At 37.8% G+C, this 14,081-nt stretch overlaps 1 protein-coding gene across 1 annotated transcript in view; it reads right to left on the reverse strand.

Moving 5' to 3' along the window:
• The window catches only part of KLHL2 (kelch like family member 2), a 132,406-nt gene that overhangs the window by 72,295 nt on the left and 46,030 nt on the right, over window positions 1-14,081 (reverse strand). Inside the window, exon 4 of the mRNA XM_036764129.1 lies at window positions 11,847-11,968. Within this exon, the coding sequence (XP_036620024.1) occupies window positions 11,847-11,968 (122 nt within the window). The remainder of the gene's footprint in view (window positions 1-11,846; window positions 11,969-14,081) is intronic.

Below are 14,081 nucleotides of genomic sequence, written 5' to 3' on the forward strand. Positions count from 1 at the left end.
AACTTGGATCTTCCTAATTCCAGGTTCTGCATTCTCTCCATTGTGCCATCTACTATTCATTTTATTTTATACTACTCTTTTCATAGACTATAGAGAACTAGATTTCCTGGCCTCTGACACACATGATCCTGAGCAAGTCACTTAACCAACCTCCCAACACTCTAGTCCACTCTTCAAGCCTCCAAGTGGCAGAGAAGATGCTGACCTGTACTGGGAGAGGGCATTTCTTCACCTGGGAGTTTCCTCTACTAGTGAAATTACAGTTCTAGTCACCATCAACTATCCCTTCCATAAATTTTCTAAACTCTAACTCCCACCTTTATATTCACACATGCTGCTCCCATACCTCAAAGGTACCTATCCCCCTTCCCATTTCCACCTCTTATAATAGAATTCCTTCAAGGTTCAGCTTGGCTACCACCTCCTCCATGAAGCCTTCAATTCATCCGAATTATTAATGTCCTTACCACCCCCCCAATGTTTCTTCAAATAAACATATTTCTGTATGTATTTTATCCTGGCAGCACAATGTAAGATCTTTGAGGAAAAGGGTTATTTCCAATCCAACAAGCCAGTCAAGTATTTATTAAGAGCCTGCTCTATGCCGGGCACTGAGCTAAAAGCTGGAGATACAAAGAAAAAAGTGAAAATCTTTGCCCTCAAGGAGCTTAAATTCTAACAAGGGAGACAACACATGCACATATATATATATACACACACACATGCTTATGTCTATACATAATATATATATATATAGACATGTCTATACACAATATCAACAAAATGAATACAACATGGTTACAGGAGAAAAGGTAATGGCAAGGGGATCAGGAAATCACTTATTAAAAATTTACTATGAATGAGAGACTGGGGATATGAACACAAAATTCTAATTCTTGCTATTAGGGAGGTACATTACATAAACAGGTGTGTGTGTGAGTGTGTATGTTCCTTCATTCAATAAACATTTATTAACTGTCTACTCTGTGCCAGGCACTGTGCTAAGAACTGGAGATAACAAAAAGAGGCCCAAAAAAAAGTTCCTGCCCTCAAGGAGCTTACAATCTAATGGGGAAGATAACATGAAAAAAAATACACACAGAGCAAACTATATACAGAGGGAGGACACTGGAACTAAGAGGGGTTGAGGAAGGCTTCCTGTTGAAGATGGGATTTTAGCTGGGACTTGCAGGAAGCCAAGGAGGTCAGTAGTCAGAGTATAGGAGGGAGAGCATTTCAGGAATAGGAGTGTGTTCTTGTCAAATGTGAGCTATTTGAGGGTAAGCACTTTTTAAAAAAAATTATATCCCTCTAGCCTGTAATAGCAACTTAGATTTGAAGATCTTTCCCATTAATAGGCCATATGATCTGCCTATGTCACAGGAAGCCTAGGTCACATGTGGTAAGAGGAGCTTGCTGAGAAGAAAAGGAAATTGTGTCACAGGAAATGCTGAGAGAGCAGTTACAACAGAGCAGATGTGTACTGTGCTGTAAGTTTGCTTGTTGGTGACAAGGGGTGGGGGGAGAGCGCGGATGGTTTTGGGATGGCAAGGCTCCATGCTGTGATGTTGTGTTTTAAGTTCCTTGCTGTTATGATAAAGTGGGCCTACTGGTTGTGGGAGTTGATTGCTTGGTTGTGGGATCTGGTTATCTGATGTCTGAATAAATGTTTTACTTCTTCTACCTTCTATATGGAGAGTCTCTCATATTTTGTGATACAGAACTATATAGGCATATTGTGTCTATTGCCTTGCTGATACACAGCCTAGCAAAGTGCCTTGAATATAGTAAGCATTTAATAATTTTTAAAAAATGTAATTGATATCACATCATATTGTTTGCTTACTCAATAGGAAGGGGAAAGGGAAGTTAGGAGGGGTAGACTTTAGAACCCAAATTTTTTTTAAATGAATCCTAGAGGATAAATTAAATATCATATTAAAAATAAATAAATAAATCATGTAACCCGCCCCCCCAAAATAAATGAATGTTAGAAATAAATAGAAGCAAGGTTTAAAAACAAGAATATGAAGTAAATGTTGAAAACTAAAAATAAATTAATTTTTTTTAAAAAGCAGAGCAGCTAAAAAACCAAATGTTTATTTTTATCTTTTGTGTTACATCACCTTTATTTCTCAATGTATTCTAATGTCTTCCCTCACCCAGATAGCCATCCCTTAAAAAAGAAGGGGGAAAAATTTCAACAAAACTAACAAACACATAGAAAAAGTCTGATATTATTTGTGGTGTTCTATACCAATAGCCCCCTATCCCTGAAAAGAAGGGAAAGAGGTACTTTCTTCTTTCTTCTTCAGGACCAAACCTGGTCATTATAATTCCACAAACTTCAGTGTCAACTGCTTTGTTGTTCTTTCCATTTATCTTGTTTTAGTCATTGTGTATATTGTTTTCCTGGGTCTATTTACTTTCCTTTGCATCACTTCATATTAAACTTCCCATTTTCTTCTGTATTTGTGTATTTGTTTAACTGAATTAAACTGATATAAAAGAACTTTCTTGATGAGACAATATCAAAAATGATCTTCCATGACAAAAAAAAAGCTAAGTAATCACTTGGAAGGAATCATGTTTGTTCATTTCAACTCAATAACCACTTATTAAATTGTCATTATGCATTAGGAAGTGTTCTAACCATCTGTGATACAAAAATGAAAGAAGGTACAGCTATTGACTTTAAAGTTCCATTAACTAGATCCAGCAAGAGAATCTCCCAGGATCATGAACCACTTAATACAGGGCACATATAATTTGAAAAGTTACATGTGTACAAGTGCATGTGTTCGTATACATTTTTTCATGTACAACTTTAAGTTTTTCTAGTAAGTCATACGGAACTATTTTAGGTTTTACTGATGCATACATTTTTAGAAATCTGTCATTTACAAATACAAACAATTACCAGCAGATGAGCCCTCTTTGTAACAAAGAAAAACCAATCAATATCAACCATGTCTGAAAGTGCATGTAGCACTCCACCCATACCTGTAGCAAATTACTTCTTCACCGAACACAGGGAGTTGCTTCCTTATCTCTTTTCCTGGGCTAATACTGGTCACTGGAATGACATAACATTTAACATCATTCCAATGTCCTTTTTGTTTACGTTATAGTCAATATGCATATTAAGATTCTGGTTCTGCTCACTTCACTTATTATCAGTTCATACATGTCATCTCATGTTTCACTAAATTTCTTTTAATCATTATTTCTTATGGATAATTATATCCCATTACATTTGTGCACAAGAATATGTCCAGTCATTCCCCAATCACTGAACACCTACTTTGTTTCCAGTTTTTTGCTACCAGAAAACATGTTTCTATATGTATTTTGGAATGCTGAAAGCTACTTGAAATCATCAAAGACTTACTCTTTATCTTACTTGTAAGGGGAAGAAAAGAATGGCCCTCTAGAAAAGCTAAATCTTTTGACCACTTATCTAAAAAGAAATGGTTCTTGTTCTTATCTATTTGTATCAATTCTTTAGATAGATACAGATAGTTATCACTTTTAGTTAGAAAAAACTTTTAGTAGAGAAATATTCTGTGATTTTTCCCTGACTGTTTCTCCTTTTAATTCTCACTGTATTTATTGTACATGTGCAAGTTTTTCAATTTTATTTAATCAAATTGTTCCCTTTATTTTTATGATCACTTTTATCCCTTCTTTATACAAGAATTTTCATCCTAGCCATAGTTGTAAAAAATACCTTCTTCCTTTCTCCAATATTTTTCAATTACATGAGCTTTTTATATTTCGATCATATATATATATATATATATGTATATATGTATACGTATACACACACACACACACACTCCTGCAGTTTAATATGGTATATGGTAGAAGATGTTAATATAAATCTAACAGAAGGGGACACAAACAGAGCAGTTTTGTTACTACCTTTTTACATTTTACATATGTGTATACATATATGTATATTATATAATATATATTATATATTTCTAATAAGAATTATATTTCCTAAGCATATATTTCTTTTTTATAAAGTTCAATTTCTTTTACAAGTTTTTCTTTTTCTTCTTTCTATAATGAAATGTTTGTTGGTGATCATAACTTCCATGATGTAAAAAATTTTTCTCCTTTTCAAAGCTAACTCCTTTACAGATTCCAACTTCTCTCCTTCTCCCCCCCCCCCCATCCACTTGATTACTATATTTAGTACAAAAGTTTTAGGAAGTAATAGAACAAATAACTCTTGAGAGTTAATATATGCTGAGATTTTAGTTTTCTCAAAAGAGTGCAGAGCAAATCAGTGAAAAGTGGTTCCTAATAATCAAGGATACAGCTTGACCTTCCAATCGGCGTAGAGAGCTTAAGTATTTATACACTGTCCATATCCATGGAAACTCCTGATTGGGGGCACATCTGCAGCAAAGTAAGAATCTTTTATTCTTGCCCCTAAATGACAATGATAATACTACTAAATGATACTTAAATGACTATAATATATATACTAATATGTAATATGTAAAATATATATATATACATACACACACACTGATATACTAAATGATTATAAATGACATTATCCAAATTCAGGATATAAGAGTTATCAGAAATATTAATGAAATGCCTTTATTAAACACTTTATCTACTAAGTTTCAAGCCAAGCTCTAGGAATACAAATGTGAAAGCAAAGCGAGTACCTGCCCTCAAGGAATTTATATTCTAACAGGATAACTTATATTCCAACACTGGACAGCAGTAGCCAGGGAAGGAACACTTTAGTCTAGAAAGTTAAAGAGATGACCATAGGGGATAAAGCTGACACACACCTCTAGGAACAACTGATTCTGTGACTCAATCAAATGGATGTTCTTGCCTGATAAAAGTATCAGGTCACATAGTGTATTGTTAGGTATATTAATTGGAACACACCACACTTGTATGTACCTAGTCTGCCTGTTGTGTACCTTCTAAGAATGTAAGTTCCTGAGGGAAAGGGCTGTTTTTGCCTTTCTTTGTATCCCCCTGTGGCAGGCACATGTAATGGTAAGAAGGGTGGGACTTTTTTACAGTTTTCTCTTTTGGAATGCTATGGTAATCAAGTTGCTTTAACGAGTCCTTTGTTTGAATGGGGGTGGGGGTAAATTGGGACCTTTTTGTTGTCTTCTGTTTTGGAGTGCTTCTCAGCACTGAGGTAATCAAGTGTAATGGTAATCAGGGCAGGATTTTTTGTTATCAAGTGCCTTTAATGAGTCTGGCCTTTGTTTGAATGGGGCAGGTAAAGTGGGAGCTTTCGTCTTGGAATTCTTCTAAGCACTGGGGCAGTTGAGAGTCATTGATTTGCATATGATTTGTATATGATGCCCTTCTGTGTGCCTGTGCTGTTGGTCTTAGGCTCCCACAGCAGCTGCTAGCAACACTGTTGTTACAGCACCCTGTTAGTGCTTAATCAATGCTTGCTTACTAACAAACTCGCTTAATCTCTCCGTGAACCAGGAAACTCTCTAATATTATAAAATATAGAACAGTTTGCCTATTTGCAGTTAGAGTAGTCTCACCTGGGTGTTCTCTACATCATGTAGCTTAAATTTTTTTAAAAATCGTACCGCTTCTAAACTAACAGAGTTTATAAACTCGAGGGCTTGATTTGTCCCTGAGTACTCAGGTGACTGACAATAAGACATTTTGTTTAGACTGGGCTCAAAAGAACTAAATAGCTAAAAATCTCTTGGGTCAAGTTGGATCCCAAAACTAACTCTCCCTCCCCCTTTCTTTTACACACACACGCACACACACACACATACATAAATGATATTAAATTCTGAGACCCCATCATTATTTTTTCTGCTCCCAATAAACTGGAAGTATAAACAGGGAAATCAAATTTTCATCAGTGAACAATTCTTCTCACGGTTCTGAATGCATATTGGATATAATGAAGGAGCCGAATTTTCTGAGGGCTTATCTACAATAAGCTTTGTAACTCATCTCCTCTGTTCTTGCCCTAGAGCAGCCCATTTCACTGACTCAATCTCTGTATTGGCTAAGTATGTAATATTTCTAGCCTTAGTATTTTATAGTCATGTACTCTTGATGTTCAAGCTAGTTAATAGATATTGACTGAGGACTTGCTGTGGATTGTTTGGCTAAGTTAGAATTTGCCTTCCTAAAAACAACCTGGTAGAAGAGTGAGAAAGCATATACAAATTGTACAGGCACATCTGCAACCAATAAATGTATATTTAATCAGCAATGTGTGTTCAGGCTCATGTACATTGCTAAAAGGGTTTCTAGAATGACTGGAGCCAGTGTAATTAATTCCTGGAAGTGGGAAAATAGTGTATGCATTGACTTAGTAGTTGAAAGAGTTGACTTGAGTTCAAATGTACCTTCAGACATTTATTAGCTGTGTGACCCTGGGCAAGTCACTTAACCCTGTTGGCCTGTGTCATTTTTAAAATGAGGTAGAGAGGGAAATGGCAAACTACTCCAGTATCTTTGCCAAGAAAACCCCAAATGGGGTCATGAAGGGTTGGACACAATTGAAAGGACTGAAAACAACAACAAAAGCTCACATGCACCATAGACCCTTTAAACTGCCCCTTCAACTTTGAGGGCAGTAATATTTCAGGTATCTGTTCCATACAGCAACACTGGTAAAAATGTTTGCATAGAAAAGATGGACATTTGCTTTCATACAAAGCATGGAGTCAGTTAAAGTGCTTTGCAAATTTCCCAAAAGCACACCAGCCCAGTTTCTTCCTCCTCTTCAACTGCAGGCCCACTCAATTGTGCATCTGTACTGTCTGTTCCAGACAGACATAGGTCTACAGAGTGTTTATTCTGATGCATGATGAAATTTGGGCAACAGACACTATTCTTCCACTTGGTCTTTTTTATGTAGATGGTCAGGCTGAATTCCTTTGAGTAATTACAGATTTCTCCCAGAAAGCTCTGCAACATCTTGGGGCTTAATTCAGTCAACATTATGTTATCCATAAACAAGAGTATCTGGAGGACCTTACTCTCACATAGGAATTCCTCCTCAATTAAGACCTCCTCCATCACCATGGCAACCATCCTTCAAAGTTCGACTTAAATCTTTTCTCTTCCATGTAGTTTTCTCTGATCCTCAATCCCTTGTTCTTATATATTTAGATTGTGCCTCTCCATTTTATGCAATATATAGGTGACATCTGTGTTTGCATCTATGATCAGAGCAGGTCCTATTAAATCTAGATAATAAGCTCTGAGGGTAGGGACCATGTCTTATCTAAAGTTTCTTCCCCAGCACTGCTCAATGTATGTTGAAGGAATGGAAAAAAAAATGAACCATTTAAAGAGCATCCACCCCATTCCATTTTGCTACTACTCAGAATATCTTAGAAATATCATCTGCTCTTTCCTTCTTCCTTCTAGTCTGAGAGGAACAGACAGCCCTATTCACTGCTGAGGATAAATCTATGCCCTTGTTTCTATCTCCCTGCCTCCATCAGGACCTTGCCCAAACTATAAGACTTAAAGAATAGAAACAGCAAAAAAAAGGTAATGAAATTATCCGTAACTTTTATTTCCCCATACCAATGAAATCACTGGTTCAATCCTTATCCCTCTCCCTATCTCTAGGTATGTCTGTGTTGACTTCTCTACTTAAAACCATTTGGTACCCAAAGAAGGGAGGATAAGAATCTGCTAATAAAGACAGCAGCCATCAATGTACCAAATAGATTATTAAGGTGATAACTACATTTACACACACAATCCACTAATTCACTCACTGTTTGCAGGACCTTAATCCCCTCACATTTACTTCAAGTGAAAAGTTCTAATAGCACTAAGGATAGCCCAAGGATAAATTATAAAACATAACAAAATCTAAATTAATGCAACAATAAAATTGCAAATGGGAAGGGGGGAAGGGAGTAAATACTTAGAGAAAAGGAGAAGAAAGATCAGGCCATGCCCAATTTTCGATCTTTTAAGTTCTTCCAAATGGTTAACCTACAACTAGCTTTATAGGAGTTAGGAAGATCTATGAACTTATCTATCTTCAAAATATATTCCTAAACAAGAAAAAAAATATAGATGATGGATTTAACCACCTCTCAAGATACAAAAAACAGTAACAGAATTTGCACTTTCCAATTTATTATTAAGTTTGCATTTAGAATTGGGCAGCTAGGAGGCAGATATAGCGCCAGACCTGGAGTCAGGAAGACCTGAGTTCAAATCCAACCTCTACCCTGGACAAGTTACTTAACCCTGTTTGCTTCAGTTTCCTCATCTGTAAAATGAGCTGGAGAAGGAAATGGCAAACCACCCCAACTATCTTTACCAAATGGGGTCATGAAGGGTTGGACACAACTGAAGAACAACTCAACCAAAAATATGTAAGATGGAAGGACTAAACGACTTCTAAGGCACTCAGACTCTTTAACTGTGTGAATCATTCTCAAGCTGGGGTTCTAGCTCTTAACGACATTGGTGACGGGGAAGGTTTTGGCAAAACTTGTGTTTTTACTCTTTTCTTTTTCTTAAAGAGAAATCAACTTAGCTCATTTACCCCCCCACCCCCCCCCCCCCGCCCCAACTTCACCATAAGGTAAATAAACCCAAACACTCAAATTCAAAAAACGCTCACATTTTCAAAGAATGACACAAAATGGTTGAAACTAAAAGTTTTCACGGAGAGTGTTATTAGAATATGTGCTGTGATTTTTTAAAAACACTCTAAATAAGGAAAGAGGGCAGCCAGGTGGGGCGGTAGATAGTTCTGCTCCTGGAGTCTGGAATACTTGTCTTCCTGAGTTAAATCTGGCCTAAGACACATGCTTGCTGTGTGACCCTGGGCAAGTCACTTAACCCTGTCTACCACTGTTTCCTCATCGGTAAAATGAACTGAAAACGGAAATGGCAAACCATTCCAGTATCTTTGCCAAGAAAACCCCAAACAGGGCCAGGAAGAGTAGACATGACTGGACAACTGAAAGTGAAAATAAGGCAACAAAGAATTCTAATTCAATAGAGAGAAAACTCGCCCTTTACTGCTAAAGAAATCTATCAGGACAAAGGGTTATTTATGTGTGAATAAAACAATCACTTCTTGGTGCTGGCATTCGGATCTTTTAATAGTTCACTGTAAACCTGTATTCTTTGTAATATCATTGAACATGCAGAAGATATTCATCCCCAGGGTCAGTGATACGAGGAAAGCACAGCTTTGGCTACGACAGTCGACTATTAGAACAGCTCAGGTACACTTTGAAAATACAGAGCACAACGTCCTTCTGATTTGCATAAACACAGGTTATCTGAGAACAGACTCAGCTCTCTGTAGATGGAGAAAGCCCACCACATTCGGGACAACCTCCTAAATTATAGAAATGCCCAGATTCAGTTTTGCCTGCTTTATTTTCACCTGGCAGCCTACGAATGACTGACAGGCATTCCCCTGTTTCAAATTCCTACACATCTATCTTGGTCCAAGTCTGTGCTCTGCACAACCGTTAGGAAAAGCACCAGACACCTGTGAAAGGGCTCTCCTCTCCTGACTCTCCTTCCCCAAAATGTGAAAGAGCAAGATTGTTATGGCTTACGGTAGCCCAGCTGGGCAAGGAATGGAATGACAATAATCGAACTCAAAAGACAAAAAGGGTATTTTGGAAATAGGATGGATTATATATTAGCTGCCAATCTCAACTATTTATTTTTGCTAGAATTTTATTTAGTTGTTAGAGAACTTACAGGGACAGGTGAATAAAACAGGGTCACAGGCATGGCCAGGATGGTATGTCTACACTGTAGGGATTCTTAAACTTTTTCCACTTGCCCGAAAAATCCTAAGATTTATAATCTTATAAAGTTGCCTAAAGCACTGGAAAGTGAATTTCCCTGACGCCCTAAGTTAGTCTGGGTCACTGGAAGGACTTAACCCCAAGACTTACTGACTGGGGCTAGCTCTGTATATGCTAAAACACTGTGTACCACAAAGATTTCCCCCAAATAAGTCTTCCCCGCCTCCACTGGATAAAATAAGACTTTAAAGCCCCAGCTACACTTTTGCTAAAGAGAACAAAAAGGGGGTGGTGATGGTAGATAGAATTCTAAGAGACATTTACCATATCTTCCAAACAGAACCTTTTTAATGTGTTATTGGGAGGTTTAAGCAGCAGACACTTAAAAAGGCAAATTAGGACAGCAAGTGGTTTTCTGAAAGGCAGTCGTGACTAAGAGCTCAGGGTGGAAAGAACGTGATGGTTTATTAAAAGCAACACTAGAGGCGTTCTCCTAGTTCCCTAGTAGATTTAGTCCTGATTACAAACAACCTTCAGGAGGTCTGCTTACACAGGGTGCTCATTTATGGTCAAATCATTCTCACAGCTTTACCCCTATGGCCTAGTTCACGAATCAAGGGAATCAGTTAAGTAATGAATGCACCAGTTGAGGGCTAGCTACAAAGTGGGGAGGGATGAAGAAAAGCAAATTGGCAGAGAAAAATTGGTAGATCAAAAAGCAGCCACACTGGGACTTATGTCTCATTGGAAGCCATGCTCTGGAATCTACAAGATAACATCAATGGGGGTTAGTTGTAGAGAGACGGTAAATTAATCATGTGTGTCAAAACAAGGCTGATCATAAATGTCTTATAAAAAGCATCTTCCTATATTATAAAAGATGGACAGACTCCTATAGCCTGGCTGGATTTCACATCAAGTATAGAAGATGACTTTCTGGTTGTATGACCTCTGCCATACCATTTACCGTATATTCCTCCCAGACCAAGTCTCCATGCTCTTCCTCAGTCTGTACAGCAAATCTATTGTTAATGTTACATAACAATATATAGATATGTTATATTGTGTGTGTGTGTGTGTGTATGTGTGTTGTATTTGTTGTTTTGGCATGAAGGCTGAAATCTCTTGTCCTACCATATGAACCAGGCAAATGATTGACACTTCCCTCCCAGAATTACAGACCAAACCTCTCCCAATCATTTTATCCTGGGGAGAGGGATTCTTTAGGCTAGGACTGATGATACTCTGGCTTTCTGAATTTGAGTGTTTGGGTTTATTTAACTTATGAAGAAGTTTTGGGGGGTAAATGAGCTAAGTTAATTTCTCTTTAAGAAAAAGAAAAGAGTAAAAACACAAGTTTTTGCCAAAACCTTCTCCCTTACCAATGTCATTTTAGTTAAATCATATACATACTCTTTGTATGGAATAACTGTAATATTCTTCCTAAATTGTAAAAGCTTCTTTAATTTCCAAAGGTTGACATTTAAATTGTACTCTCTATCTTCCAGAGAAAAAAATAACAGAATCCATGACGTCTGGTGGGCGCAAGTAGAATTCAGAGAAATTTTCTTAAGAATCTAGCCCAAATTTTCAGTTTCCTAAATAGTACTAATTTAGCTGTACCCTAAAAGAAAATGAACATAATATTCTCAAGTATTTGGAGGAGAGGCTATTGCTGGTAATGAAGAAAAACACCTCTGTCGGTTTTCTGCTAATACTTTTTCCTCTCCACTCTTCCATGAAATAAAGGAAGATTATGAACAGCAGCTATCAGTACTTATTGGTAAACATGACAGGTACTTTCACGAAAAGAATAAGTTCACAAAGAAGCTGAATGTTTACAACTCAGTTCTAAGAAAACTTATGACATGATCAGAAACAATATTAGAACGGTATAATCATCCCTCACATCACTCCAAAGTTAAGTTTTGTACAACACATTCTCTTTGTTGAAGAGGAACAGTTTGTAGGCGGTGGAAGATGTGTCTTTAGTTTAGAGAACACTTCCTTCCTTCCCTGTCACCTAAAAAACCCCACCTATCATAATGTATTTGCTCTTACCTGCACATTTTCTTCAGTGACTTGGATTTCAGCGGTGTAAACATAGTCGATGAGCATCCTCAACGTCCAGCCATCCACTTCTTTTATTCGAATTCTCTTGGCTCGGCTTTCACTCATCTCACCTATAACATAAGTCCAGTGTTACACCAACCTGCATTGTAAACAGATGTCTATACCACAAAATAGCTATTGAGTCCATCAAGAATAGGCATCCCTCTACTTACCAAGTGGTGGCTGTTTCACATGCCCAGTGAGTTGGTCTGCATCTCTGTACTTAGGCTGGTCCTTGGACAATAGATATGATAGGGGCTATACTTGAAGCCCTTTGAGACTGTAGGACCTATCAGGGATTGCATTCCACTGGCATTGCCTTTGACAGCTCAGGGTCAGCTTAGAGCAGAGCAAGATTTTAGTGGAAAGAAGCAATGTAGCTGGTCTCAGGATGTTCTGATCATTACAGACCCCTAATAAAAACGACCCTCCCACATCCATCTGGGAAAGGCTATTAGTGGAGCCAAAAGCTACAAGACATCCAGAGAAGAGAAAAAACACAGAAATTACATAGTGATCCCTTGGCTGCCTTCTTGAGGGTCAAGATTTGGGGAAAGATAGAGACATTTAAGAGAAACCTCCTGAGGAGTTTAATGTAGCCATACAGTTCCTGAACCACAGGGGCAGAAAGAAGCAGAAACAAATTTTATTTAACAACTTTTGAAGGCTGATAATTGGAAAAGCAATGCTGTTAATTGCCAAGCACAAATCCATTAATGGATAAGTGCTAAACAAACAAAAAAATGTCACTTTTTTTAAATCATTCATTCAATGATTATGTGCAAGTCTCTCCAAAAGAATGTAAGCTTCTTGAGGATAATTTTGCCTTTGTAACCACAGTACTTGGCACATAGTGAGCGCTTAATAAATGCTTACTAGAGATCTGATGCATAATCTATCAGGTACTCTTGTTTTAATCCCCAGTGGGAAGGAAAGGCCTGCACACGTGAGGCAATAAGAGAACAGAGGTAGTAAACTGCTGTTCAGATAGAGACACGGTAAAATATATATAAACTGTACTACAGAAATGAGAATACAGAGTAAAGACTTAACTCAGAACAAAGTAGGTTAAGCCATGGGATGAATGTTAGGAAAGGTCTGTGAGCAGCACTTGTTAAGTACCCACTACGTTCCAGGCACTAAGCTAAGTACTAGGGATACAAAGAAAGCCAAAAGATAGTCACTGTTCTCAAGGAGCCCACAGTCTAATGGGGAAGACAATAAGCAAACAACCATGCACAAAACAGATCCATCTCTCCGCTTCTAGCAATTTTATCTAGCTGTCCCTCATGCCTGGAACACTTTCCCTCCTCTATTCTGACTACTGACCTCCCTAGTTTTCTTTAAGTCCCAGCTAAAATCCCACCTTCTACAGGAAGCCTTCCCTAACAATTCCAATGCCTTTCCTCTTAATTGTTTCCTATTTATCCTGTACACAGCTTGCTTTGTATGCATCTGTTTGCGAGTTGTCTCCCCCCATTAGATTATAAACTCTGTGAGGGCAGGGACTTCATTTTTGCCTCTTTTTGTAACCCCAAAAGGAGCTTAATATAAATGGTTACTGATTGACTGAATGAAGATATACACAGGATAAACTGGGGTGTAATCTCAACTCGAAGGCACTACTAAAATTAAGAATGACTTTGGGAAAGCCTTCTTACAGAAAACAGAACTTTAGCTGATACTTAAAGAAAGCCGGGCAAGAAACTAGGAAATGGAGATGAGAAGGGAGGACATTCTAGACACAGCCAGTGAAAATGCCAGGGGTCAGGAGACTGGTGTTTCAGGTGCAAGTAACAGCCAGGAGACAGGTGTCACTAGATCACACACCGTATGGGGTAGGGAGAGTCAGGTATAAGAAGACTGGAGATATAAGGCTTTAAAAGACAAAAAAAAAAATTTATATTTTATCCTTAAGGTTGTAAAATATTGTCTCACTTGCAGACTACATCATAATGTCTCCTCCATGCTCCTACATTTTGTGAAAGGAAAATGAAGAGGAAGGCATTTTCACATATCATTCCTTAAACGTTATTTTGCAGAAAACACTCGTGATTACTTGATACTAACTCAGAGATGTCCAAGTTTTTCGGGAAAGAACCATATATATGATCAGAAGTCCAGGGGTGTGTGTGTGTGTGTGTGTGTGTGTGTGTGTGTGTGTGTGTGTGTGATGGGGGGCAG

Source organism: Trichosurus vulpecula, chromosome 6 (genome assembly GCF_011100635.1).
Source record: "Trichosurus vulpecula isolate mTriVul1 chromosome 6, mTriVul1.pri, whole genome shotgun sequence".
Lineage (NCBI taxonomy): Eukaryota > Metazoa > Chordata > Mammalia > Diprotodontia > Phalangeridae > Trichosurus > Trichosurus vulpecula.